Source organism: Syzygium oleosum, unplaced genomic scaffold (assembly GCF_021117445.2).
Source record: "Syzygium oleosum isolate NSW1041296 unplaced genomic scaffold, Sole_v2.1 Sole_v2.54, whole genome shotgun sequence".
Taxonomy (NCBI): domain Eukaryota; kingdom Viridiplantae; phylum Streptophyta; class Magnoliopsida; order Myrtales; family Myrtaceae; genus Syzygium; species Syzygium oleosum.
The window spans coordinates 931,249-959,113 of record NW_026607538.1 but is presented as its reverse complement, the minus strand read 5'-3'; the positions used below and the strand labels follow the sequence as shown (position 1 = coordinate 959,113).

The window sequence follows — 27,865 nt, the reverse complement described above, 5'->3', positions numbered from 1 at the left end:
GTCGACAAATTAATGATCTAGTGATGTTAAATATATGCATTGTAAAACATGAAATGCTGAGAATATGATTCTGTTTTTCTGTTTGATTGTCCCAACATAACATTCTGTCAACATCAGTCTGAAAATATATGTTGGCAGTGAAGCAAATACAAAATCAACCGGCCGAATATACTCTTGCAGGCCAAAATGGTTTGCGACAATAGAATTTATGACAAATTTCATATAAGAGGTTGGGTTCGTAGACCAATATAAATCTTTGGGATGAGAGTATTTCCAAAATACATCATGGAGGAGTTTAGTTTCAAAGTCGCGCTCTTCCTTTTCTTTTCTTTCATCCTTCTCTTTATCTTGAAACTAATCATTCAAAAGCATGTAAACCGTAAAAGCAAGAACCATCTTCCACTAAATCCTCCTGGTCTTCCTATAGTATTAGATCATCTCCATCTACTTAAAGAATCAGTTCACTGAACCCTACAGTCTCACGGAGAGATACGGCCATGTCTTTTTCCTTAAAATCGGCGTGTGTAAAGTCCTAGTGATCTTGAACTCATCTGCAGTCGAGGAATGTTTCAAGAGGAACGACATTATTTTTGCCAACCGCCCACATACCCTTGCGGGGAAGCACCTCAACTACAATTCCACCACCATGGGACACGCCTCGTATGGAGATCACTGGCGCAATCTCTGGCGCCTCGTGACATTGGAATTGTTCTCCTCAACCTGCATGGCCATGTTATCAGATGTAAGGTATGACAAGTTATAGGCTTCTAGGAAAATAAATAGAAAGAGCCTATCACCGATGTTCAGGAAAATCTAAGAAGTGATTACCCCACGCAAGCTTGTGGGGAGTTTCTTTGTTAATTCCATATGGCAGGAAACTACTAGATGTTGCTCTTCAAGTTAATTAAGAGTAGAATTGGATACCTACTAAGCCACATGTCACAACTCAGAACAAGTACAATGAACAAATCTATTGTCTCACTTATACGAAAAGAGGGTGTCATTATGAGATCTGGATTGAATAGATAGCACTTGCGTATGTAGAGCTTGAATAATTCAATTTATACTGGCGCTTACCTAGCCGGTCTATCCGACATGCACTATTATTCACAATATACGTTCCTATTGTCAGGCAAGATGAAGCGAGGTTGCTGCGAAAAGGACTATTTCATGAATTGAACCGAAGGTGGACTAAGATCGAAATGAGCTCAAAGCTCAGAGAACTATCCTTTAACATTGTGATGAGAATGATCTCAGGAAAGAGGTACTGCGGTGAATATGCTGTCGGCGAAGAAGCCGCAGAATTTTGCCGCATCATCAAAGAGCACGGGGAGCTTCACGGGATTGTAAATTTAGGTGATTATTTACCAATCTTACAGTGGGTCGATTTTCAGGCGTGGAGAAGAGGTTGGTTAGGCTGAAGAGGAAAACGGACCGATTCTGCCAGAATTTGATTGATGAAATTAGAGGAATGAGAAAGGAGTTGACCTGGAAAAACGGGAAGATGATGACACTGACTGATGTTATGTTAGGGTTAATTCCAAAAAAAAGCACCAACTTTTGGTCGATGGACAATTCTGTGCCCGAACTTTTTTTTGTTCAATAAAAAAGTACCAACTTTAGGTCGATGAACAATTCTGGCCCGAACTTTTTTTTGTTCCATAAAAAAGCATCAACTTTAGGTCGAGGGACAATTCTGGCCCGAATTTTTTTTTGTCTCGAAAAAAGCACAAACTTTCATTTGAATCCCAAATTTGGCCCCCCATTGACTTTCTGTCTGAAAGTTACCCTTGTTTGAGAAAAAAAGTTATGGTGGTGAGCCTGGCGAATCTCTTCCATGGCGTCTGTCGACGGACGGTGGTCTACAGCTTCAGATTACAACAAAACGACGAAGTTTGGCCAGAAAGATTCAATCTGGAGATATTTTTTACTTGCCCGTGAAGTGAAGGAGACGAACAGTTTCACTGTTATTCTTCAAGCTGTGGTTCAGAGAATAAGACAATGAATAATGCTTTAAATCCAGTCAGCAAGTCACTTGGATTTATTGCTAAGGTGGAATAGTCAAATTGGAAAATTAATTATTTTAAGTCAATAAGGGCCAGATTTGGGATTTAAGTGAAAGTTGGTGCTTTTTTACGAGACAAAAAAAAGTTCGGGCCAGAATTGTCCCTCGACCTAAAGTTGGTGCTTTTTTACGGGACAAAAAAAAGTTCGGGCCATAATTGTCCCTCGACCTAAAGTTGATGCTTTTTTATGGAACAAAAAAAAGTTCGGGCCAAAATTGTCCCTTGACCTAAAGTTGGTGCTTTTTTTTGGAATTAACCCTGTTATGTTATCCCTGCAAGCGAAGGAACCAGAATCTTATACTGACCAAACCCTCAAGGGTATTATACTGGTACTCATTCTTGCTTTCTCCTTAAATGTCTCAATATAATTAGGTCAACTTGACTAATAAACGAGGACATGAACTTATACAAGTCTTTGTATTAGTTCGGAATGATGTATAACTCACGTAGCAATTGAATGTCGAACATGCGAATTATCTTTCAAGTCAAATTTTAAGAGGTTCTTTTGCCGATAAAACAAGCAAGAAACTTCTTAGCAATTTATTATTATTAATCTCAGTTACAACCTTGCTGATGCAAAGTGAACTGCATAGGTTCCACACGAAGATCAGGACATTAATTACAATTATCATTAGGAACTTTGAATGATTCAGAATAGTTCTAAGCTTATTATCTGCGAACATCATATCGTGTTTCGTTCTACATCTACATTTTTTGAGTTTTACATAACTATGTCCAATTCATGCTCACATGTCCATATAGGCATTAGTTAGTGCTGGCCTGGAGGCTACAGCAACTGCCCTAGAACGGGCAATGTCTGTTCTCCTAAACAACCCAGATAAATTGAAGAAAGGTCAAGTCGAGATCGAGGCCAACATCGAGTAAGACCGCCTCATCACCGAACAAGACCTACCGAACCTGGGTTACTTCCAAGAAATTGTCAGTGAGACAATGGGGTTGTTTCCACCAACCCCACATTTAGTACCACATGAATCATCAGGTGATTGCAATGTTCTTGGGTATCAAGTGCCCAGTGCTTTGAGTGGAAAAGGGATGGAGAAGAGGAGATCGACATGAATGAAGGGACGGGACTTTCGATGCCGAAAATGGAGCCTCTAGAGGTTTTATATAAATCACGTGAATCCATGATCCATCCCCTCTCGAAAATGACGGAGACATGATTGATGGACAATTGAATGATCTACTGATGTTAAAAATAAGCATTGTAGAACATGAAATGCTGAGAATATGACTCGATTTTTCTGTTTGATTATGACATGATTCTCAGCATGTTTTCATTGGTTTTTTTTATATGCTCTAATTGGACGTGGAACCAAATCCTTCGAACTGGGAGGATCCAAATCCCGGAAAAATAATTATAATATGGACAGTTTTTTAGGTGAGCATCAACGATATGCTTAATTGAGGACAAGGATATGATACATATGCTTCCTTTCTAAGGGTTGAGAACAGCAAGACCATTATATAAAACGGAAGTGTTGAGAATCAAGGGATTGCCGATTACAATAGGTACCATCTTTTATTATTACTAGAGCAAATATACAACTGCCTACTAACTACACTCATTACTCTACGCACACGCTAACTCTTTGCTCACGCCAGTAACTACACCACACTCCACGTTTGATACAAATGGGAGAGGGTCTTGCCTATTTATACTAGCGCTAGGTCGGTGGAGGAAGTCTCCACACTATTCTAAATATCTTCTAAAGCAATCATTACATTGTAACTTGTTTTGGCTGATTTTATTTTTAGAGAACTCTAGAGTGGCGTAAAAGTCTTCTTAACAACTTTTTGGTTGATTTTTCTTTGGAAGAATCTACACATGGCTACTGGGAATGAGAGAGAGGATTCTGGAAGAGAGAGAAGGCGGCACTTTCTTCAACATTCTTCCTCACCGACTACTCTCTCTCAATGCGGATCTAGCAACCATGCCAGGTTGCTTTCCGTTGGCTGCCTTGTCATCTTCTTCCTTTAATCTCTCGTACTCCTCCTTGGCTTCGCCACTTCTAGTGCCGACTGAGGAAGTGCAAGATGGGTACCCGATTTAGCACTATATGCTCTAACTTTTGATGCCTCTGTGGCTACGACTTTTGTCTGAACTTTGTGAAGCTTGGATTTGGGCAACGCCAGTCTGTCTTGTGCTTTGGTCTTCTTTTCCTTTGTCTCAGTTTCCATACTCAAATCTCTTGTAGGAGTTCTGAGATTGCAACTCATGTGGTCAAACCTCTCGTTTGTGATTTTCATTTCGTGTTTCAACTGATTTAAGTCCATCTGAAGCACTTTGATGTAAAGACCTTGGTCCTTCCTCTCTTTGGGCTTCTTCTCCTTACTCTTCCATTTTGCTTCCAAGATGTTTGAGGCCTCTTTAATTGCTACTTCCTGGTTTTTCTTCTTAATCTCATTCCATTGACCCTTATACTAATGGTAATTTTTCTTTAAGCAACATTTCTTTTTCTTTTAATCATTTTTCTTGTCTCTCCGTTGCTCGAAATCTTTGAACTTTTGCAACTTCTTGAGCTCATATTGGAGCTTCTCCTTCTCTCTTTCTTTGATCTTGAGCTCGTTGTCCTTCTACCTGTCCCTCTACTTTAACATCTCTTGCACACGATTGCTTGTTGGTGTTGTTACTTGCTTCTTCGAGTTTTTCCTTGGCTTGCTCTTCTTCTGGGACGCGACAGGAGCTGTCGAATAATTTGACTCAATTATACAAGCAGTTGCAAGCTCTTCTTGTTCATTCACTACAACAGGAGCTTGGAAGTCCAATTGTTCTTTGTTTTCAATCTCCTTCTTTAAGCAAGTTACAACATTTCCTTCTTCCCGCCTAAACTAATAAACTCTAGCAATGTGTCCTACCTTGCCACATATGTAGCATCGTCTACTACACCTTTTATTGCTCTCATCTCCATCGTCGTCCTCGTCACAATCTCGCAGAGCTCCACCTGGTCGAAGGGTCGTCCCTTTTGGTCTCTTTTGCTACTCTTCATGACTTTTCCAATTTGCCATCTTTAATGCTTGTACAATTTCTCCTCTGACCCTTGAACCCTCTTTTGTTATTAACCTTAGACATTTTTCTGTTTAAAGCCTTTTGGTTGGTCAATATATTCTCCTACTCAGTCAGAGTTGGCTATTTTGCCCATACACAGGTGGTCATAACAATGCCATTATATTCCGACTTTAAGCCTTAAATGATAATTCTTCTCATCCATGTCTCGAAGATGGCATTTTGAGACTAACTTTGAAATTCTTCATAAATAGATTTAACTTTAGAAAAGTATTGACTCACTGTCATATTTTGTTACGACACCGACAATAGCTCGTTTTCCAACCTTTGCAACTTGGCATCATTTGTCCTCGCGAACAATGCCCCCAAGTTATCCCATGCCACCTTTAGGGCGTTCGCGCTCTTGATGTGCTATAACAACTCATTTTCAACAATCACAGCAAGAACGTAAAGAGCCTTACCCATTTTGATGTTCCATTTACTTAACTCGCCATCGTTCATGGGTGCTGTGGTGTTGCTACCGCTAGCAATATCCCACATCTTGACCCATCAAGTAAAATTGCTTGCGAATACTCCAATTATTATAATTTGAGTTGTTGAGCTTCTTGGCACCATTCACTGAACTTGAAATGTCTCCCATCTAACTTGAATATAATGTCTGACACTACACCAAGTAAGCTTGGTCCCAAAACAATCGATCACAGTTTCTAACTACACATTGGCAGAATTTTAGCGTACTCTCTAGTCCTTGACCACCTGCTCACGTGCAATAACCACTGTCTTTGCGTACCATGCTTCGGATCACTAGGTTCACGGTCCTCGACCACCTTGCTTTGATATGGTCTGTCACAACCCAAAAGCAACAAGAATAGGGGATGGCACAGCCATCTTTCCACCCAAAAGACGTAGTTTTAAACAAAAACCAACAACATGTTATCAAAATATATAATAATATCCACATATATATCTATATGATAAACCAACAGGTTGGTTATAACATCAAATTTTCTATAATTCATAAAAAAGAATATATACATCTCTAACTAACAAATAAACCTAGCAAACTCATCTCAGTCATCAGTCATATACAGCTTAGAAATATACAACTTACTAAGCTCCTAACCAAAAATTCCTCTATCAAATTGCCTTAGTGATAACGCGAACACTCTCATTCCATCCTAAAAAGCATTTAAGATGAATGGTATCAATAACGACAGCCTAGTGAGTTGTATAACTAACTAAGCTCCTAGCCAAAAATCCCTCAATCAAAATGCCTCGGCGATAACATGAACACTCTCGTTCCATTTGTTACTAACTGACGAACCTGAAAAGCATTTAAGGCAAATGGTATGAGCAATGGCAACCGAATGAGTAATACATCTCTTTTAAGTAGATTAAACAACCACCATGCATATATATAAAGCAATACTAGAAACTCATACTCCAAGCCTAAGATATAATATATTATATTATTAGGGCTAACAATACAACCTAAAATGGGAGTTAAATAGGTTGTGTGTGGTGATACAAAAAAGTTTCATAGAATATCAAGCAATCACCGCTTAAGATAGTGACAGATATAGGTCAACATCTGTGATGCTAGTACGTAAATGAAGTGTAGTACGAAGATCACACAGCAATATATAGTAGTTCGGCTTTACACTCAAACCTACGTCCACTTTCCAACTAACAACCTTAATAGCGGCTGGATTCCACTAGTAATTAGTAAAGCAAGTTACAATTGGCTAGTGATGTTCTTTTCACTTGATGGATCACGTTATCAGGACATACTCACTGCACTTACACTTATACATTTGACTATCAGCTATTACAGTACTAAACAGATATAGAGAAAAATGCAGAACAATATCATAGACGACTTCTAACTTAGATTGTACAAGCAGTATTCAATGTGTCTAACCCTCTTCTTCACTTATGCTGCTCCTTATATACTGAAGTCTACAATATATCCGTTGGAGACCTTCAAAGACACTCAACTAGCCGTTTGAGAGTCGTTGGAGACCTTTTGATAGAATCGGGACTGCTCTTGTAGTCCCTTTGTTTGATTGTCACAGGTTTCCTAAAATTGAGTCTACTGCACTATCCTAGTAGAAAAATTGTTTGCTATTTTTTTTTATTTCTTCCCTGGTTTTCCAAAGACGGAGTCCAGTCTTGCAACGGCTATTTTCTATACCATCAATAGACATCTTCTAGAGTATATCTCACCATCATCAAAGCTAATGCATAAGGGTGTGCAACGGGAACCACTTGAATTGGAAACTGCCTACACCAGATTGGATCAAACCTGACCAGCCGATTCTGGACGATTTCAGAGGTTATCAGTCTAGTTCCCGATTCTAAGGTGGGAATCGGATCGACAAACCAGATCGGTTACATTTTGTTAAAATTTGTTTAATTTCTCAAAGAATAACCTAAAGTAAACCGTAATATGAGTAATCTCTATTCTTCAGACTTCTCTTTCTTATCTCACCATGTCATCCATAGTGTTAAGCTTTGCAATTGTTGGTGTTTACCTTTTGCATATCAGAGCTTCTCCTATCTAGATTTCTTCTGCTTTGTATTGTACTTTTGTTTGGAATGAGAACGTTATAGTCACTAATTCCATCATACTGGACAGGACCGGTCGGTCCTGTCCTCGGTTCCTAGTTTCTAGGAACTAGTTCTCGATTCTTAGGTGGGACCGGATCGGACCGGGAACCGATCGCCCCTTCCAATGCATCACCATCACGATCCAATACACATTATCACTAGTGCAAATTATGAGTGATATGGTTGACAATCTTCAGTGATGGTACCAACTAAATGACACGTGATGGTATAGTCAACGATTTTTCTATCTTTATCAGTATCAAGAACCATCAAGAACACTAACTCAACTAGTCCTTCCAAGCTATCATGAGATACCACTTATTTCGTACTTATTCTCCTAAATGTCAAAACCTAGTTTTTCGTCCTTGTTGATATAAGAGGATCATTGGCGATGTTCTCAAACTTAACAATCTACACCCATCATAGTAAACGTTAGTACCAAAGATAGTGTTGGGATCATCAAAATTCTATAGGGATGTTTTCCCAACATATATCAAATAAAAAATAAGTTGTTTCATTTCAACAAACTTTTATACAAATACTCATTTAATCCATCACCACAATTCAAACATCAATGATGAAGTCTATTGATCGATCTCATCAAATCACATGTTAATCCATTAACAAATTTCAAAACACACATCAATGATCAATTCCATGCTCAATATCCAACTCAAGGCTCTAGAGGTGGTTCCCACGAAACTTACGTTATCATGTAATACTTAGTCCTTGACCAACATATATCAATAATACAAAGTTCTAGAGGTAGATTCCATGAGAGTCGCATCACTTTGTACCACTTAGCCTTTGACCAATACATATCAATAGTTCAAAGCCCTAAAAGTGATTCTCACAATATTTACGTTATTGTGTAGCACTTAGTCCTTGACCAACATATATCAATAATACAAAGTATTAGAGGTAGCTCTCACGAAACTCGTATCACCATATAACACTTAGCCCTTAACTAACATATTTCAATAGTACAAAGCCCCTACAGGTGGTTCCCACGAGACTCGTATCACCGTGTAGCACTTATTTCTTGACTAGTCCATATCACAATAGGTTTCACAAATCAAAATATATAATCTTTTGCAACTCAGTTCATTGCCAGAATCCCCTTCTGTAAAATATTTCTCAAATATTTTCAAAAATTATCTCATAAATCAAATGCACAAAATAATACACATAACCTTTTAAGAAAGGTTTATCAAACAATCTCACAATAACCAAAAAAAAGTAAACGCTAGATCTAGCTTTATGCAACAAACATATTTTTCTTAAACATGAGTTTTACAAAGCCAAAGAAGAGATCATCACCACTCATCTGGGATTGCCCAAAACCAATCGACATAGTTATACGAGCCGATGATCCGTAATCCTATCAATTAAAAAAGAATCAACGTCAAAACCAAGTAAAACACCACTTTAACTAATGACTCAACTAAACTACGCTATTTCATAGTCAAAACGCTCACTACGGGTCGACAAAAGACCTCAAGAACAGCCAACCATGGCAAAAAACCACTAATGCAAAGAATAATCACTCACACGACAAACTTTCTCACGCCATAACTCTCTCTACCGAACTCTAAATCAAGTGTGCTTACTGTCAAAGAAAGCCATTTCGAAGTACTAGAAAACCCATAGCTTGGCTAACCCAAAATCTAGTGGGCAACTGACAAAATTCGGCAAAAACTGCTGGTCGTTTTTGTCTAGCACGTGCACCCAATTTCGAAAATTTGTTTAACACAAATCGTAAACTCGAATCAAGGTCTGTAAAATCCTTCAGCTCCACGACCCTAAACTAGCAATCCCTCATAATTTCTCAGCCTAACAACTCCTAAATCGGACTCTACAATTTCAATTTCGCGTAATTTTGAATTTGTCCCCTAATTCCAAAAACTATGCCGATTAAACGAATAAATCATTTAAATTCTTACCGAGCATTGCGAATCAAAGTAAATCTGGATTGGCGAAAATCTGGATTGGCGAGGCCCCCGTTGCATATCCACGCAAAGCCCTCTTTTCCTTTCTTTCACTTCTTTCCATTTCCTTTATTTTCTTCTTTCTCTTTTTCTTTTTCGTTCCTATGTGCTCTCGGTCTCATAACAACCTGAGCGTTCCTCTTTCTTCTTTGTTGACTAGTCAGCACTTTTTTCTTCTTTTAGACCAGTCAAAGTATAAATATTACACCGTCCCCGATCCCTTGGGTTATCATGCCTCTTGTTGATAATCAAGTAATTGCCAATTACAATAAACGCTATCTTTTATTATTACAAGAGCAAATACATAACACCACTCTTAAACTTACACCCACTACTTTATAATGCACAATTCGCTCTATTCATAACTGCATACTCTTTACTTTATACGCACACCACTCTTTGCTCACACCACTTATTACAACGCCCTCTATACCTAATACAAATGGGAGAGTTTGTTGCCTATTTACACTAGTGCGAGGTCCACACTCTTCTAAATATCTCCTAAAGTAATCATTACATTACAACTTGCTTTGGCTCATTTTATCTTTAGAGAACTCTAGAGTGGCATAGAAGTATTCTTTATAACTTGTTGGTTGATTTTTCTTTGGAAAAATCTGCACATGGATTCTAGGAATGAGAGAGAGGATTTTGGAAGAGAGAGAGGACGGTGCTTTCTTCAACATAAAGTACTTAACCTCTTACCGATATATATTATGCTGCTCCGTGATTGAAATGGTATTGAATTGCACGTGCGAGTTATGTTAGAAAAACCCACATTGGAGAATTTGTGTGTTGTGGAGCATAACAGATAATATATCCTAGTTGGCTCATAAATTATTGGCTTAAGCTTTTGAATAAAAGTAGGTCCAACTAGATATGTTGACGGGCTTGGACTTGAGCTCCCTCTTAGCGATTTCCCCATATGAAGGTATTGAGCTTCTACTGTGCGCTCTCAACAAGCAATACTTTAATGGCCACCTAAGTTTGGTTGAATCTTTAAATTGTTCATGTTTTATGAACACCAAAAACAAGAAGGAAACAAAAGTTAAGCACAGCATTATCCCCACATTACATCCTATCAACATCAGTCTGTATTTACTAAAAATACAATCATTCAATTGAAGGCACCCATAATAAGGATGATATATGTTGGCAGTGAAGCAAGTACAAAGACAACCGGTCGGATATACTCTTACAAGCCCAAATGCTTTGCGACTAACGAAGATATGACAAATTTCCGATAAGAGGTTGTGTTCGGAGAGCAATATAAATCTTTGGGACCAGAGCATTTCCAAAATACATCATGGAGGAGTAGTTTCAAATTCGTGTTCTTCTTTTTCTTTTCTTTCATCCTTCTATTTTATCTTGAAATTGTTGGCCACGAAAATGGCACGCCCAGGATCACCATAATTAGAAATCGAAACACGTTAATGGAGAAATTATCGATTCGCGTACATGGTTTGGAATTCATCGAACTTGATGCGGAATTTGCAACGGTTTCCGAACACGAACTCAAGTGCTTCTCCCCTATACCCTTCGTTATAACACTGGCCTAATGAGATTGCCAATCACGAGAAGAAAGTTCTCTCTAAATCCGTATGTGAGTCAAATTGTGCATCATCAGGTTAGGGGAGAGACTTGAGCGCTATTTATAGAGTTTTCGACCACGGGCCCTCTCATTACGGGCCGAGCCATACTCGGCCCACACCAGCCAGCCCCATATTAGACTTATTAAGAATCCATATATCTTACCTTTATTAGACCAAACTAATTCAGTTAATTTCAATTAATGAAGCCCACATTAGGAAATTCTTACATTTTCCCACTTGGGCGATATTAATTGAAACAGAACTATGTGCACACCCTTATATTGGTCTAGAGATTATTCTTAATAGTCAATCCGATCCCATAAAGTCTCGAACACTGAATCATGGCGGTAACTGCATGTACTCACGCAGAGCCTTTCATGGTCACGAGTGCTTTCAACTTTACTGATATGAATTCAATATGGTAGTGTGTCAAATGGATAATACCTCATAATGAGTGATACTTCATGTGTTATCCATTTTATTAGTCCAAATTCTCTCTCCTTAAGTGTCACAAAACCTAATGTGCCACCAGAGAATGTCCTTCATGGTTCCAACGAACCTTCATATGTCTTACCTTGATAGTTAACTGTACTTTATGTGTAACAAGATTTATCGTTAAGGCTAATACCAAGAATGCCCCATAGCCTGTAATCAAGGTTTACATAATGCCTCGAGATTCTCATCAAATATGTGTACTCAACTTGATAAATCTATATTCACAAATACCTCATTGAATGCAAAAGAGTTGATACATATTCAAATATTACAAAATGTAACAAAATCAGATACAAACTTCATAAGAGCAACATAAAACTAAACAGCTCCCACTAATTAACAGTATCTCATGATACTCCTGAGCCCATGTTCATGACATGTCGATCAAATACACAAGGGCGAAGGCCTTTAGTTATCGGATCTGCAATCATATCATCTGTTGAAATGTGCTCTACTGCAATGTCACCAGTTTGAACTTTTTCCTTTATAATCAGGTACTTGACCTCCATATGCTTAGACCCATTGAGACCTCTGTTGTTGTTAACAAACAACACTGCAGAGTTATTGTCACAATACAACTGTATGGGCCTATCCACAAAATCAAATACGGTCAACTCGTTAATGAGGTTCCGGAGCCAAATTGCCTGAGTAGAGGCCGAAAAGCATGCTAGACTTACGTCCAGTCCATAACTCAAAAGGAGTCAATGGAATAGCTTTAGTAGGTACATGATTCAAAATGTACAAAGCTATTTTCAAAGCTTCATCCCACAGAAAATTAGGTAAATTTGTCCTACTAATCATACTCCTCACCATTTCCATAAGGGTGCGATTGCGCCTTTTGGCTACACCATTTTGCTTAGGACTTCCAAGCATAGTAAACTGAGTCACTATCCCAGAATCCTCTAAGTATTTGGCAAATGGCCCCTTAAGCTGTCCAGCATCGACATGCTTGCCATAATACTCTCCACCTCGGTCAGATCTAACAACCTTTATGACTTTTCCCAACTGTTTCTCGACTTCAGTCTGAAAAATCTTGAATTGTCAAGAGACTCAGACTTTTCTTTAATCAAGTACAGATAGCCATATCGAGAATAGTCATCAATAAATGTGATGAAATAAAAATTTATACACAAGGTTGCTGTATAGGGTCCACTTATATCAGTGTAAATGACCTCTAACAGGTCAGAACTTCGAACTGCAGTTTTCTTCCTTGTCTTGGTCATTTTACCTCTACAATAGTTTACGCATGTCTCTAGGTCATTTTTAAGAGTATGCAGGATGTTAGTCTTTATCAGCCTTTCTACTCTATCCTTAGAGATATGACCAAGCCGTTTATGCCACAATGCATAAGACTGTTCCTTAGGTAGTGGTCTCTTGGAAATAACATTTTCAGCCGTATAAGCGACGTATATGTCATTGGGAGACAAACACAATCTGTACAATCCGTTGGACATATTACAGCACCCAACCTTATTTGAATTAAGAAACAAAGAAATAACACTGTTCTTGATTTCAAAAGAGTAGCCATACATGTCCAAACACGATACGGAAACTAAGTTCCGTCTAAAAGAAGGTACATAAAAGGTGTCTTTCAACATCAATCTAAAACCAGAGTCTAGAATCAAGATAACATCTCCCAGAAACACAACATCGACTTTCTCGTTGTTTTCCACAATGAGTCTTGACTCATCCTGATTTGGCTTCCTCAGGTTTATGAATCCCTATATGGTAAACGCAACATGATTAGTTGCACCGCTATCGAGCCACCAAAAACTGGATGGTGCTTCTGATAGGTTGGATTCACAAATAAGTGTCAAATAATCATTACCTGTAGGCTCACGTTTGGACAACCAAGCTTTAAACTATTCACAGTCCTTCTTTATGTGACCTTTCTTCTTACAAAAGAAGCAGCAGTCACCATCCCTTTTGAAGGATGTTTTCTTTAGATCCATATTGTCAAAGTGACCAGTAGTGTCATGAGTACCTTTATGAGTACGATTTCTGGTCTTCTTATCCTTCCTTTTGTGGGAACCAGAAACATATAAGGCTAGATGCCCTTTTTTTTTCTTAAGTTTCTCTTCCTCTGCCACCACCCTTGCTATCAAGTCATTAAGGCTGCGCATGGCAACCATTCTGTGCCCGGGAACAGATTCTGGTCAGAAATGATTCTTTTTTATTCTGTGCCCGGGAACTAATTCTGAGCATTTGAAGGCGTTTAGTAACGGCCCAAAATTTCTATTCCTGAAATAGTAAAAGAATAGAAATGTGTTTGGTAACGGCATAAAATTTCTTTTTATTAATAATATTTTAATAACATTTTAAATATTTAAATATTTCTTTCTTTTCTTTTTTTCTTCTCCTCCTTCTTGGCTATGGCCGGTAAAATATTTTTTAATTAATAATAATTTTATTAAAAATAATTTTTTTATTTTTTTTTGCCATGGCAGGTAAAAAATTTTCTTATAAATAATTTTTTTATTAATAATTTTTAAAAAAAATATTTTACTAAAAAATATTTTTATTGAAAATACTTTTTTTCTTTTTTTTCGCCATGGCCTGGTCGCTGGCCATGGCCAGTAAAATATTTTTATCATAAATATTTTTTTATTAATAATATTTTAATAAAAAATATTTTTATTGAAATTATTTTTTTCTTTTTTTACCATGGCTTGGTCGCTGGCCATGGCCAGTAAAATAATTTTTTTATTAATAATATTTTAATAAAAAATATTTTTATTGAAAATATTTTTTTATTTTTTTTGCCATGGCCGGTAAATTTTTTTATTAATAATATTTTTTTCGCCATGGCCTAGTCGCTAGCCACGACCGGTAAATTTTTTTTTATTAATAATATTTTTTTCGCCATGGCCCGTAAAATTTTTTTATTAATAATATTTTAATCTCGCCAGATACTGCGAGGGTGGCCCTCGCGCCGGACATTAGAAACTATATTAAAAACCGAGAAAAAGAAGAAGAAAAAAAAACTGATTCTCATTTTTTTTCCCAGAATCAAAAAGCTACTTTTTTTTATTCTTGATTCTGCTCCAAAACTGATTTTGGGCACAAATTTGCAAGAATTTAAGAATTTGTGCCTAGAATAAAAAAATTAAACAAACGGATTTCTATTCCCAAACTGATTTTGGGAATAAAAGAACATAATCAAACACTATTTGGCAAGTTGTCATGTGCAGCCTAACTGATCAAGTTTCATCTTGGGAATTATAATTTATCTTTATAATCCCAAAATCAGGTGGAAGGGTGTTCAGGGCTTGATGCACAATACAAGCATCAAGAATGGAAACATTAAGAGCTTGAAGCTTCGTCTTTAGATCTACCATGCTAAGGACATAATCTCTAACCCCAGCAGTACCATCATACTTCATATTGAAGAGCTTTTGAAGAAGTGTACCAACCTCAGCATTAGATGAAATGCGGTTTCTAGCTTCTAAGGCTGCCATCATTTCCTTAGTAGTACAGTCAGCTGGTAAACCACTTTTCAAGTGTTCTTGAATGGATTTCTTCATTGTCAATAAGCAAATTCGATTGCTCTTTTCCCAGGCAGCATAGTCCGTTTTCTCAGCTTCAGTACTGGTGGTCATGATATCAGCCGGCATATCCTTTGTAAGAGCAATGTGAACATCCGCCAGCTCCATTCCAAATAAAAAAATCCTCTTTCCATTTCTTAAAGTTCAACCCAGTAAGGACCTCAATGGAAATGAAATTGCCATTTACAGAAAAAATGACTAGTTTGACAAACAAACAATATAATCAGCATTATGTGAGTACTTATTCAGAGAGTTACATACATCATCACATAATCACCTTTGGGCAGAAAATATAACATGCAATTGTACACTCTCCACATGACAGCGGCCATGAGAACATATTCGAATCTTTCGTGAAATCACCACCTTTGGGTGTATGAACCACTAAGATCAGTCATTTCTCAAGCACATGCTATACATGTGCCCCTCCATGAACCAATACAAGATCACCTCCTTTGGGAGTATGATCACGCAATAGAACATGAGACATCCAACCACAATATGAGATCGATATTTCTCAAACCCAGTCAAGTGTGCCGCTTTGGCGGTCACTACTCAACTGAATCTTTGAAAATCTCTCATACCAGGGATATGAGCTTTATGTATCACATTCACTATATATATATGTAATGTTAGACGTAAAGACAGGGGCGTATGTCTCTGAAATTACATGTCATGCTAATTATACTATTCCATTCATTGATAGACAATGAATTATACTCTACACAATCCTTATGTGGTGATATACATGTGAGCTACCATATGTATTTTTGAAACCATAGAGAAATACAAGAAAATACGTAAAAATACCCTAAAAATACGTGTATATAGGGTTCTATACGTATTTTCACATCTGTAAAAGCTTCGAACATGTAAAATAAATACACTACAATGTAGAGAATCTCGATACGAGCGCGTCGGTACCAAGAACGTCCAAAACGGACGTCGGACGCGCCCTCACGCGCCGCCGGAAGGCGCAGCGCGTGCGCGCATGTTTAGCCGGTCAAACTGGTCTGAACAGCTGGTCCGACCGGTTGACCGATCCGACTGGTCAACGGTCAACGGACCGGTCCGACCAGTTGACCGGTTGGGTCAACAATCGGGTCGGGTCGAAACTCGGGTCGGGTCAACGGTTGGGTCGGGTCAACGACCGAGTTGGGTTAGGATCCGAATCGGGTCAACAACCGAGTCAGGTCAACCCGGATCCGCGCCCTCGCTGATGTCATGCTGACGTCAGCCTGCGGTTACTGGCGGAAAAACGCGCCGGTTCGGCACGACCGCACGTGGCCGTCACGCGCCACCACGCCCACGGCGTGTGAGGGCGCGTGTGGCCTCGTCCGGTGACATGACGCCCATCAATCTTCTCGTCTCGACGAGTAGATTCCGAATATGTAATAAAATTTTACATTCATCCGACAAAAAATTCCGAAAATGGGAAAAACCTCTCGGAGATAACGAAAATGATCCTAATCCGCATATTTTAGTTCTAATCTATGGCAGGCTATGATACCACATGTTGGCTACGAAAATGGCACGCCCAGGATCACCATAATCAAAAATCGAAACACACTAATGGAGAAATTATCGATTCACGTATCTGGTTTGGAATCCATCGAACTTGATGCAGAATTTGCGACGGTTTCCGAACACGAACTCAAGTGCTTCTCCCCTATACCCTTCGTTAGAACATTGGCCTAATGAGATTGCCACTCACGAGAAGAAAGTTCTCTCTAAATCCGTATGTGAGTCAAATTGTGTATCATCAAGTTAGGGGAGGGACTTGAGCGTTATTTATAGAGTCTTCGACCACGGGCCCTCTCATTACGGGCCGGGCCGTACTCGGCCCACACCAGCCAGCCCCATATTAGACTTATTAAAAACCCATATATCTTATCTTTATTAGACCAAACTAATTCAGTAAATTTCAATTAATGAAGCCCACATTAGGAAATTCTTACAGAAATAACTATTCAAAAGCATGTAAGCTGTAAAAGCAAGAACCACCTTCCATTAAGTCCTCGTGGTCTTCCTATTTTAGGTCATCTCCATCTACTTAAAGAACCGGTTCACCGTTCACCGAACCCTACAAAGTCTCACGGAGAGTTACAGCGATGTCTTGTTCCTTGAATTCAGCATGCGTAAAGTCTTTGTGATCTCGAACCCATATACAGTCGAGGATTGAACGACATTATTTTCACCAACCGCCGGTGCACCTCTGCAGGGAAGCACCTCAACTACAACTCCACCACCATGGAACATGCCTCATATGGTGATCACTGGCGCAATCTGTGGCGTCTCGTGACGTTGTAATGTTTCTCCTCAACCCGCATGGCCATGTTTTCAGATATTAGGTATGACAAGTTTAGGCTCCTGAGAAAATAAATAGAAAGAGCCTATAACCGAGTGTTCAGGAAACCACGCAAGTTTAGGCTGCGCATGGCAACCATTCTGTGCCCGGGAACAGATTCTGGTCAGAAATGATTCTTTTTTATTTTATGCCCGGGAACTCATTCTGAGCATTTTAAGGTGTTTGGTAACGACCCAAAATTTCTATTCCTAAAATAGTAAAAGAACATAAATGCGTTTGGTAACGGCATAAAATTTCTTTTTATTAATAATATTTTAATAACATTTTAAATATTTTAATATTTCTTTCTTTTCTTTTTTTCTTTTCCTCCTTGGCCATGGGCGGTAAAATATTTTTTAATTAATAATACTTTTATTAAAAATAAATTTTTTTATTTTTTTTGGCCATGGCCGGTAAAAAAATTTCTTATAAATAATTTTTTTATTAATAATTTTTAAAAAAAATATTTTACTAAAAAATATTTTTATTTTTTCATTTTTTTCGCCATGGCCTAGTCGCTGGCCAAGGCCAGTAAAATATTTTTATTATAAATATTTTTTTATTAATAATATTTTAATAAAAAATATTTTTATGAAATTATTTTTTTATTTTTTTGCTATGGCCTGATCGCTGGTCATGGCCGGTAAAATAATTTTTTTATTAATAAAATTTTAATAAAAAATATTTTTATTGAAAATATTTTTTTATTTTTTTCGCCATGGCCTGGTCGCTGGCCATGGACGGTAAATTTTTTTATTAATAATATTTTTTTCGCCATGGCAGGTAAAAAAAAATTTTATTAATAATATTTTTTTTATTTTTTTCGCCATGGCCTGGTCGCTGGCCATGGCCGGTAAAATTTTTTTATTAAAATATTTTAATCTCGCCAGATACGGCGAGGGTGGCCCTCGCCCCGGACATTAGAAGCTATATTAAAAACCAAGAAAAAGAAGAAGAAAAAAAAAACTGATTCTCATTTTTGTTCCCAGAATCAAGAAGCTATTGTTTTTTTATTCTTGATTCTGCTCCAAAACTGATTCTGGGCACAAATTTGGAAGAATTTGTGCCTAGAATCAAAAAATTAAACAAACGGATTTCTATTCTCAAACTGATTCTGGGAACAAAAGAACAGAATCAAACACTATTTGGCAAGTTGTCATGCGCGGCCTTAGTCTCTATGTTAAATGGTCATAACATACTGGTACTCATGCTTGGTTTTCTCCATAAATGTCATAATATAATGAGGTCAACTTGACTAATAAACGAGGACTTGAACTTAGGCTGCGTTTGGTACAGCATTGGGAAGGGGCTTTCAGCCCCGAAAGCCCCTTCCCAAAAATGCTGAACCAAACGGTTAGCATTGAGCATTGAAAATGCTCAAAACTAGCATTTTCAATGCTTGAAAGCCCAATGCTTGATCGGGACTAGCTTTGGACTTTCACCTTTGAACCAAATGCCAAAATCATTTTTATACTTCCCAAACTACCCTCACTCAAATTTCAATATTCCGGCTTTGCCCTCTCGTTACTGTCCATCTTCTTCACCAAAGGGACTCACGGCGGAAGCAAAGGGCAGCTAGCGACGAGGTCCGGCGAGGTCGCCCGACCCAGGCGACGGCCGCCCGGGGTCGAGCGATCGCCCGAGGCGCGGCCGCTCGGGGTCTGGGCGACCGCCTTAGGTGCGGCCGCACAGGTCCCGCGACCACGGGCGGCCGTCGGCTGGGTCGCGCGACCCGGGGCCGTCGGCTGGGGTCGCGCGACCCGGGCGGCCGTCGGCTGGGGTCGCGCGACCCAGGGCGGCGTCGGCTGGGGTCGCGCGACCCGGTTGGCCGTCGGCTGGGGTCGCGCGACCCAGCTGGCCGTCGGCTGAGGTCGCAGCGACCAGGCGGCCGTCGGCTGGGGTCAGCTGACCCGGGCGGCCGTCGGCTGGGTCGCGCGACCAGGGCGGCCGTCGGCTGGGGTCGCGCGACCCGGCGGCCGTCGGCTGGGGTCGCGCGACCCGGCGGCCGTCGGCTGAGGTCGCGCGACCCGGGCGGCCGTCGGCTGGGGTCGCGCGACCCGGGCGGCCGTCGGCTTGGGTCGCATGCGACCCGGTGAGCCGTCGGCACAGGGTCGCGCGACCCGGCGGCCCGTCGGCTGGGTCGCGCGACCCGGGCGGCCGTCGGCTGGTAGGTCGTGCGACCTCGGGCCTCGTCGCCCGAGGTCGGCGTCCCTCGCCGGGGGTCGCTCGGCGACGGGCGACGGCTGCCGGCGCCAGATCTGGCTCGCCGGCGGCCGTAGCCCTTCGCCGGAGCCGTAGCCCTTCGCCGGAGCCGGCGAAGGGTATTTTTGCCTTTTTTTTAAAAAAACCCCCTCAAAGCCCATTTGTAAAAAAAATTAACCAAACACCACTTGGGTCAAAATAGCTTTGCAAATGAGTTTTTACCAAACGCCATTTGCATTTTTCCTAAAGGGCTTCCACCCAAAGGCATTTGCATTCCCAAAGTAGCATTCCAAATGCTGTACCAAACGCACCCTTATAAAAGTCTTTTTGTTGGTTTAGAATAATGTATAACTCACGTTACTATTCAATGCCAAACACTTAATTCTATATGCTAATTAATCGTAGTGACACGGGTTATCTTAAGTCAAATTTGAAGAGGTTCTTTTGCCAATAAAACAAGCAACCAACTTCTTAGTAATATGTCAATATTAAGGTGCGTTTGGTTGAGGGAAAATATTTTTCGGGAATCCGTTTTCCGGACTTTCACCCATTTGGTTCACCGAAAATAATTAGTCAATTGAAAACACTTTTCGATTAAGGAAAACATTCATGTATAAAATTAGGAAAGTGAATTTCCTAATCTAAGAAGGTGAAAACACTTTTCGGAATTACTTCCCTTGACTTTTTTTAATATTTTATTATTTTCTTTCTTTTCTTTCTTCTTTTCTTTTCTTTTTTATTTTTAAAATAAAAATATTAAAAAATTCGAAATTATTTTTTTGCCCGAGATAAAATCATGAGATTGAAATCATTTTCCAAATAAGATCCAAACACCAGAAAACGTTGTCGATCACATATCACCAAATAAAGGAAAACGAACTATTTTCCTGAAAAATGATTTTCCGAAAAGTATTTTTCAAAAAAGTTACGTTTTCCGTGAAATAAACGCACCCTTAATCTCAGTTATAACCTTTCTAATGCAAAGTGAACTGCATAGGTTCCACCCGGAAATCAAAACATTAAATACAATTATCATTAGGACTTCAAATGATTCAGAATAGTACTAAGTTCATTATGTGCGAACATCATATCATGTTTCATTCTACCTTAAATTTTTCGAATTTTACATGACTATGTCCAATTCATGTTCACATGTTTATACAGGCATCGGTTAGTGCTGGCACGGAGGCTACAGCAACTTCCCTAGAATGGGCAATGTCTGTTCTCCTAAACAACCCAGATGAATTGAAGATGAGTGATTGAATTAGGGTTAGGGGCGATGATTCGGTGCTTTGAGCGGAAAAAGGGATGGAGAAGAGGCGATCAACATGAAGGAGGGACGCGACTTTCGATGCCGAAAATGGAGCCCTTAGAGGTTTTGTATAGACCACGCGAATCCATGATCCATCTCCTCTTGACCTGAGGAAGAAGAGAGGGGCTGAGGCGTTGGGAATTGGCTGTGAGTGGGCATCGAATTGGCGTTGGACAGGCTGTCCAAGTTGGTGGAGGTGGTGGCCACAGCAGGGGAAGGCGACCGCTCACTTGGATTGAAAGTTTGCATGTGTAGATGGTGTGAGGTTAGGGTTTTTGAGTCTTTTACACAATTAGAAGTGTGTTTTTCTTTGGTCATAGGGTGGAAAAAAGATAGATGCGCAATCCCCATGTTGTTATATACATCAGTGACAAACTCAATGTTACTTGTCCTCTATTCTAAGAGTTGTAGGAAAAAGAACAAAAGAAAGAACCCTTGATCCTATTGGGTAGATCATGTCGGATTTTGCGGAAGCATGTGTGCAAGTGGATGTGAATTATACGTGTGCTATCACGGCAAGGAGATGAGAAATGGCAAACGACAGACAAAGTGGAGAAGAAAGGGGATCTTATAGGATAGTTTATAGAGAGCGGAGAAGCTTTCTTCGTACTTGTGGTTGGAGTTTCTAGTTATCCGTACAATTCCATGGATCATGTATGATGCAAAGAAGCCTAATTACCGGCATGATCCACTGCCTATGAATTCGAAGACAAGCATGACTGACGGACTTTGACAAGTAGACTCTAGTTATTTAAGTTGGTCATCTCTTTCACTACAGTACAAGCTTGCTGGATATTCTTCTTGATCAAGTTTCTGACTTCGAAATGTTTACTCACAACTTGCAGCTTTCCTTAACTTGAAAGGTTTCGTTTCTCGTCTTCCCTTCACCGCCTAAGACTTTTTACGGCTGTCATTTCTTGCTTTTCACGTGAGATTAGAGAAGTCTACACAAAAATGGGTCATTTATTCAACGGTTATGTTCTCCCTTCAAGAGAAGGAATCGCAATGTTATACCGACCAAATCTTGAGAGCTACGTTTGGTCATATGAATTTCTAGTCAGGATAGGAATGGAAATGATATGATATGAAATTTAGGGATTTTGTTATACTATATCGACTGTTTGATGAATCGAAGTAATTAAGCCGGATATTTTCATATTTTTTATCATATCCATTATTCGGTATGAACGACATATCGATGTAAATGGATTCGAAAATGCAAAACGGAGATGGTTAGAATTTCTTATGATTTAGTGCTTAAGAAATTACAAATGCACAAATGGAAACAACCTCAATCAATAAATTCATAATTATTGTACAATCTACATGTTAAACAAGTTCGACGATGACGAGAAATGTAAACGGGTTATACCAACATTGACAAGGTAAATCAACTAATGAACCAAATCTAGTAAAAGAGAGAAAACATGATTATTCACCTTCACGATTCCAAAAAGTTCAATGCTTTGTCTCTCTCGTCACTTTCATTAAACTTCAACATGAACCACAAAATTATGGAAAAGAGGCATTTCGACTCTTTTGCTGCTTTTGTGGATATTTGGCGTGAAAAGGAACTTCAACTCTCTCGTCGTTTTCGTGGAATCTTTGACGTGAACAAAAAACTATGGTAAGAATTTCTTATTTTATATTTAATTATTATTTTAATTTTTTTAAATTTAAAAAGTTTGTTATTCGAGATAAATAGATTTTATGCCATGAATATAAGAAATCATATTCACATTTATCCCACCTCCCCATGGGATATTTTTATTCATGCTATATCCTGCTTATATCCTACTTTAACCTATCTTGGACAGGAACCAAATACGGGATAGGATAAATTATATTATATTCCGACTTTTATCCCGGCTACCAAACATGGCCCAAGGGTATCATACCGGTACCCATGGTTGCTTTTCTCCTTAAATATCTTAATATAATAAGGTCAACTTGACTAATAAACAAGGACATGAACTTATAAAAGTCTTTTTATTGGTTCAGAATGATGTATAGCTCACGTTACTTTTGAATGTCGAACAAGTGATTCTATATGCTAATTAATCGTCGAGACCCGAATTAGCTTAGAAGTCATATTTTAAGGGGTTCTTTTGCCAACAAAACAAGCAAGAAACTTGGAAGCAATTTATTAATATTAATCTCAACTATAACCTTTAAGATGCAAAGTGAACTGCATAGGTTCCACCAGGAGACCAAGACATTAATTAGAATAATCATTAGGAACTTCGAATGATTCAATGTAGTGCAAACTTACTATCCCCGAACATCATATCGTGTTTCATCGCACGTTAAATTTTGCGTATGAATAATGAAGTGATTGCAATGTTCCTGGGTATCATGTGGCCAAAGGCACCACGTTATTAGTGAATTCATGGACCATCCATAGGGACCCTAAGCTTTGGGAGGAACCAACTAAATTCATACCAGAGCGATTTGAAAATGGGGGTGATCAAAGAGAAAAGTATAATAATAATTTCGAGTTTCTTTTGTTTGGTGTACATACACGTTCCTTAAAAACAAGTATGTTAACCAAAATAATCAACGGCTGATCATTAATCTCATATCATCATCAGTGATGAGCACATGTCGAAAGTTTTTTATCCAATAACTACGGTGTTGGTAGTGGCGGCGCACGTCTAGGTTCGGCTTCCTCTACACCATCGTCGTACAAAGGCAACCAAAACAAGTTAAATAAACACAAATCTAACTTTTGGAAGAGCAAATCATCATAGTTAAGCGAGTCGTCAAAAATTTAGCGGTCACCATTGAAACTGGAGGCAGAGAACCTGTACACAAGCAGCGCACGACGGTATCAAATCTCCGAAATTATTATTAAACTCCCAAATTTAAATCAAGAGAACTCCTAGATCTAGAATTAAATTAGGAGAGTTCAAACTCTTATATCTAGAACTAGACCAGGAGAAGAGAGCTGCCAGATTTAGATAGAGAAGAAAAATTAAAAAAAAAAAACAAGAATGCTCAAACAAAATCAACAAGAGAGGGAGGGGAGGGTGAGACTAACTCAAACCCTCCCCCATGGCTGAAGCTTGAAGAAAACAATGGAGAGTTTGAGGTGTAATTGAGCAATTTTTCTACCACTTGAGTGCTACAACTTCTAAAAAACGTTCATCCGAGTGTCAAAATATTTAATCGATCACCCGAGTGCCATCACTTTTTAAGAACGTTCGCCCAAGTGCTGGAAATCCGACATGGCATGGTACTTGTGAAAAACGTTTTTCAAAACTTATGGCATTCAAGGGAACGATTGAAAAATTATATGACACTCAAGTGATCAAAAAAAAAAAAGAAGTTATGACACTTGAGTGAGCGACATGCATAAATGATAGCACTTAAGTGATCAGAAAAAAGAATTATGACACTAAAGTGAACGTTGTACGAAAGTTATGACACTTATAGTGTTTATTTCTCTTAATTTTAGCATGTTATGTGGAAAAGCTTAATTAAATGGGATACGTGAAAGAAGAGGCAAAGGGACCACATCAACGCGATGCATGATTAGCTTCCGTCCAAGAGCAATATAAATATCAGGCTTACACAATAATCAAGAGCAAAAGACATAATCCATGGAGGAGTCAATAAGTTTCCGAGCGTTGCTCTTCTGTTCCTTCGCTTTTCTCCTTCTCTTCATCTTGAAGTTAGTCGCTCGAAACCATGCAAGCCCTAAAAGCCGGAAACTCCCACCAACTCCTCCTTCTCTTCCCATTTTAGGTCATCTCCACCTACTCAAAGAACCACTTCACCTCACCCTGCACAACCTCTCGGAGAAGTACGGCGCCGTCTTGCTCCTCAAATTTGGCGTGCGCAACGTCCTCCTGGTCTCCAACCCATTGGCAGCCGAAGAGTGTTTCACGAAGAACGACATCATCTTTGCCAACCGCCCTCGCACCATCGCTGCGAAACACTTGAACTACAATTGGACCACCATGGGGTTTTCGTCTTACGGCAACCACTGGCGCAACCTCCGACGTTTCACCACAATGGAAATGTTCTCCTCGGCCCGTGTCGCGATGTTGTCCCATGTTAGGTATGATAAATTTGAGGAATTGGAGCGAGCTTTTCCAGATCATTTGGAATGCTATAAAAGGTTTTAAATTTAGATTGAATGAATTGGATACGGGGTAATTGTGATTTTGTGAAATGCAGCATGACCATTGAGCTCCAATTCACAAATCCATAATCTTTTTTCCATCATTGAGACGAAAAAAGAAAATCGATTTCACAACTTGAAACAAGCATTACGAACTAAATGCCATAAGCGCATGTCTCACCCCTTACATGAAATTCATGCCACAGTGCTTTTTCTTCCTTTTTTCACTCATAAGAGACGGTGAAGCAAAACACCTAACGGGGCTGATGCCTAAAACTCCACGTCTTTCTCTTAAATATTCACACGGCCATGCAAATGCAGATATGGAGTGTATTCTTCGCCCATTTCTAGTACATGATGAGTTTATAATCTATGGTAAGTACTGATTGATTAATAGATACGGTTATTCACAAAACTCATCTTGTCAGGCATGATGAAGTTAGCAGATTGGTGAAAGAACTATTTCAAGAGTCGAAGCAAAGGTGGACGAAGGTGGAAATGAAAACAAAATTAAGCTCATTCACCTTTAATATCATGATGAGAATGATCGCAGGAAAGAGGTACTGCGGGAAAGATGTCATCAGCGAAGAAGCCACAGAATTTCGCCGTATCATGTCAGATTCCCTGGAGCTTCAAGGCAGCGCGAACATTGGCGACTATTTGCCAATCTTCCAATGGATAGATTGTCAGGGTTTGGAGAAGCGGGTGATCAAAGTGGCGAAGCGAATGGATCGATTTTGCCAGTATTTGGTTGACGAAGGTAGAGGAAAAATGAAAGAGTGTACCCAGAAAGACAGGAAGATGACCACATTGATTGATGTTATGTTATCCTTGCAAGAGAAGGAACCGCATATCTACACTGACCAAATATTAAAGGGTGCCATAGTGGTAATACATGCTTCCTTTCCATTGTCTGCAATTTGGTAGCATATGTTTTATAAAGGCATCTCCATTGCATAAGCTAAATAATATTTAAATGGCAGATAATTAACTTCATTTTAGGTTTCTTTTTCAAGGTACTGCTTCATTATCAGAAGCAAAACAAACTGTACTTTTTAAACAACTATCAATTGCTATTACGTTGCAACACGTATCACGAAGTCGATAGATGAGTCTAGTTAAGGTTAACTTTTGATTTTTCCTTTTCCAACCAGATGCTATAATGAAACTTCAGTTTCTTATTGAAAATCAGTGCATATGATTTGCACTTCCTAGGTGAGAAGTACATAGTGAATTCTGCCTAACCAAGGTCAGCTCAGTCTACTAACTAATATTGTGGATTAACGATACATAAGAAATTTTCAAAAGCCTTTTTTAGATTGTGATTCGTGTTGTTCATTTTATTGTTGAATATCGGACTTTGCGATTCTATAGAGTAATGTATCATAGAGATACAGGTCGTCTTAAAGATTCAATTTCTATAAGTATGCAGGAATTGCTTGTTGCCGGCACCGAGACTTCATCAGCCACCCTTGAATGGGCAATGTCTCTTCTCGCGAACAACCCAGAAAAACTTGAAAAAGCTCAAGATGAGATTAAAGCTCACGTCCAACCAGACCACCTTATCACCGAACAAGACCTACCAAACCTTAGTTACCTCCAAAACATTCTCCATGAGACATTGCGGTTGTTTCCACCAACGCCACTTTTAGTACCCCATCTATCATCAAGTGATTGCAATGTTCTGGGGTATCACGTGCCCAAAGGCACCATGTTACTGGTGAACCTGTGGACTATTCAGAGAGACCCTAAGCTGTGGGAGGAGCCAACAATATTTATACCAGAGAGATTTGGAGGTGATCAAGGAGAAGGTTACAATGGTACGTTCAAGTTTCTTCCATTCGGTTCCGGAAGGAGAGCCTGCCCTGGAGCTAATTTGGGAAGAAGAATGATTGAACTGGGATTGGGGGCATTGATCCAGTGCTTTGAGTGGAAGAGGATTGGGGAAGAGGAGATCAACATGGATGGAGGGACAGGGCTCTCGATGCCGAAAAAGGATCCTCTTGAGGTTCTCTGCAGATCGAGTGAATCCATGACTCATGTGCTCTCCAGAATGTATGAGAGTTGATTCTATGGATGTAAGATTCACTTAAACTTGATTCTTTATCGAATAAAATGTACAAGGGTTAAAGCAATTAAATAAAGCGGTTGACCGTTGATATATACCTTTGAGAACATAACAAAAAGCAAGTCCTCACTTTTTACTTCTACTACTTTTTTTGCATCCTCTGTTTCTAATCACAAGTTTGCATCCTAACTTTCGATATTGGATACCAATTAAAAGAATTAGCTAACCGAAGCTTCAGCCACAAAAGTCGAAGTGGTTGCAGCCACCGTTATCATCGTCCGCCATAACAACCTGAGGCTGTACGACGTCCCCACGGAGTTTTTGGCTCAGGGTGCAAAGCAATAGTTTTAGAAATAAGGTTTCGTTTTAGGATGTAAGGTGTTATTTCAGAATTAGCACTTTGTCTAAGGATACAAAGCGAAGAAAATTCATGGTTTTTTACCCATTAATCGATTTTGGCTAATTTGATTGGTTTTCTTGATTGTCCTCTAA

General features: G+C 39.2%; 1 protein-coding gene and 1 pseudogene across 1 annotated transcript; both read left to right on the top strand.

Annotated features, from left to right (window-relative positions):
* Nucleotides 1-285: 285 nt before the first annotated feature.
* LOC115686375 (cytochrome P450 81Q32-like) lies at nucleotides 286-23,746 on the top strand (annotated as a pseudogene).
* A 1,035-nt stretch (nucleotides 23,747-24,781) lies between these two features.
* LOC115665860 (cytochrome P450 81Q32-like) lies at nucleotides 24,782-27,373 on the top strand. Its single transcript, XM_030587683.1, has 3 exons — nucleotides 24,782-25,242; nucleotides 25,734-26,193; nucleotides 26,738-27,373. Exons 1-3 carry the CDS (start codon nucleotides 24,782-24,784, stop codon nucleotides 27,371-27,373), a joined length of 1,557 nt encoding a protein of 518 aa, XP_030443543.1.
* The last annotated feature ends 492 nt before the right edge of the window (nucleotides 27,374-27,865 follow it).

Coding starts and splice junctions, on each gene's coding strand:
- LOC115665860 (XM_030587683.1), top strand. CDS start 24,782: ATGGAGGAGTCAATAAGTTTCCGAGCGTTGCTCTTCTGTTCCTTCGCT. Junction 25,243..25,733: donor GCGATGTTGTCCCATGTTAG/GTATGATAAATT, acceptor TCATCTTGTCAG/GCATGATGAAGTTAGCAGAT. Junction 26,194..26,737: donor TATTAAAGGGTGCCATAGTG/GTAATACATGCT, acceptor ATAAGTATGCAG/GAATTGCTTGTTGCCGGCAC.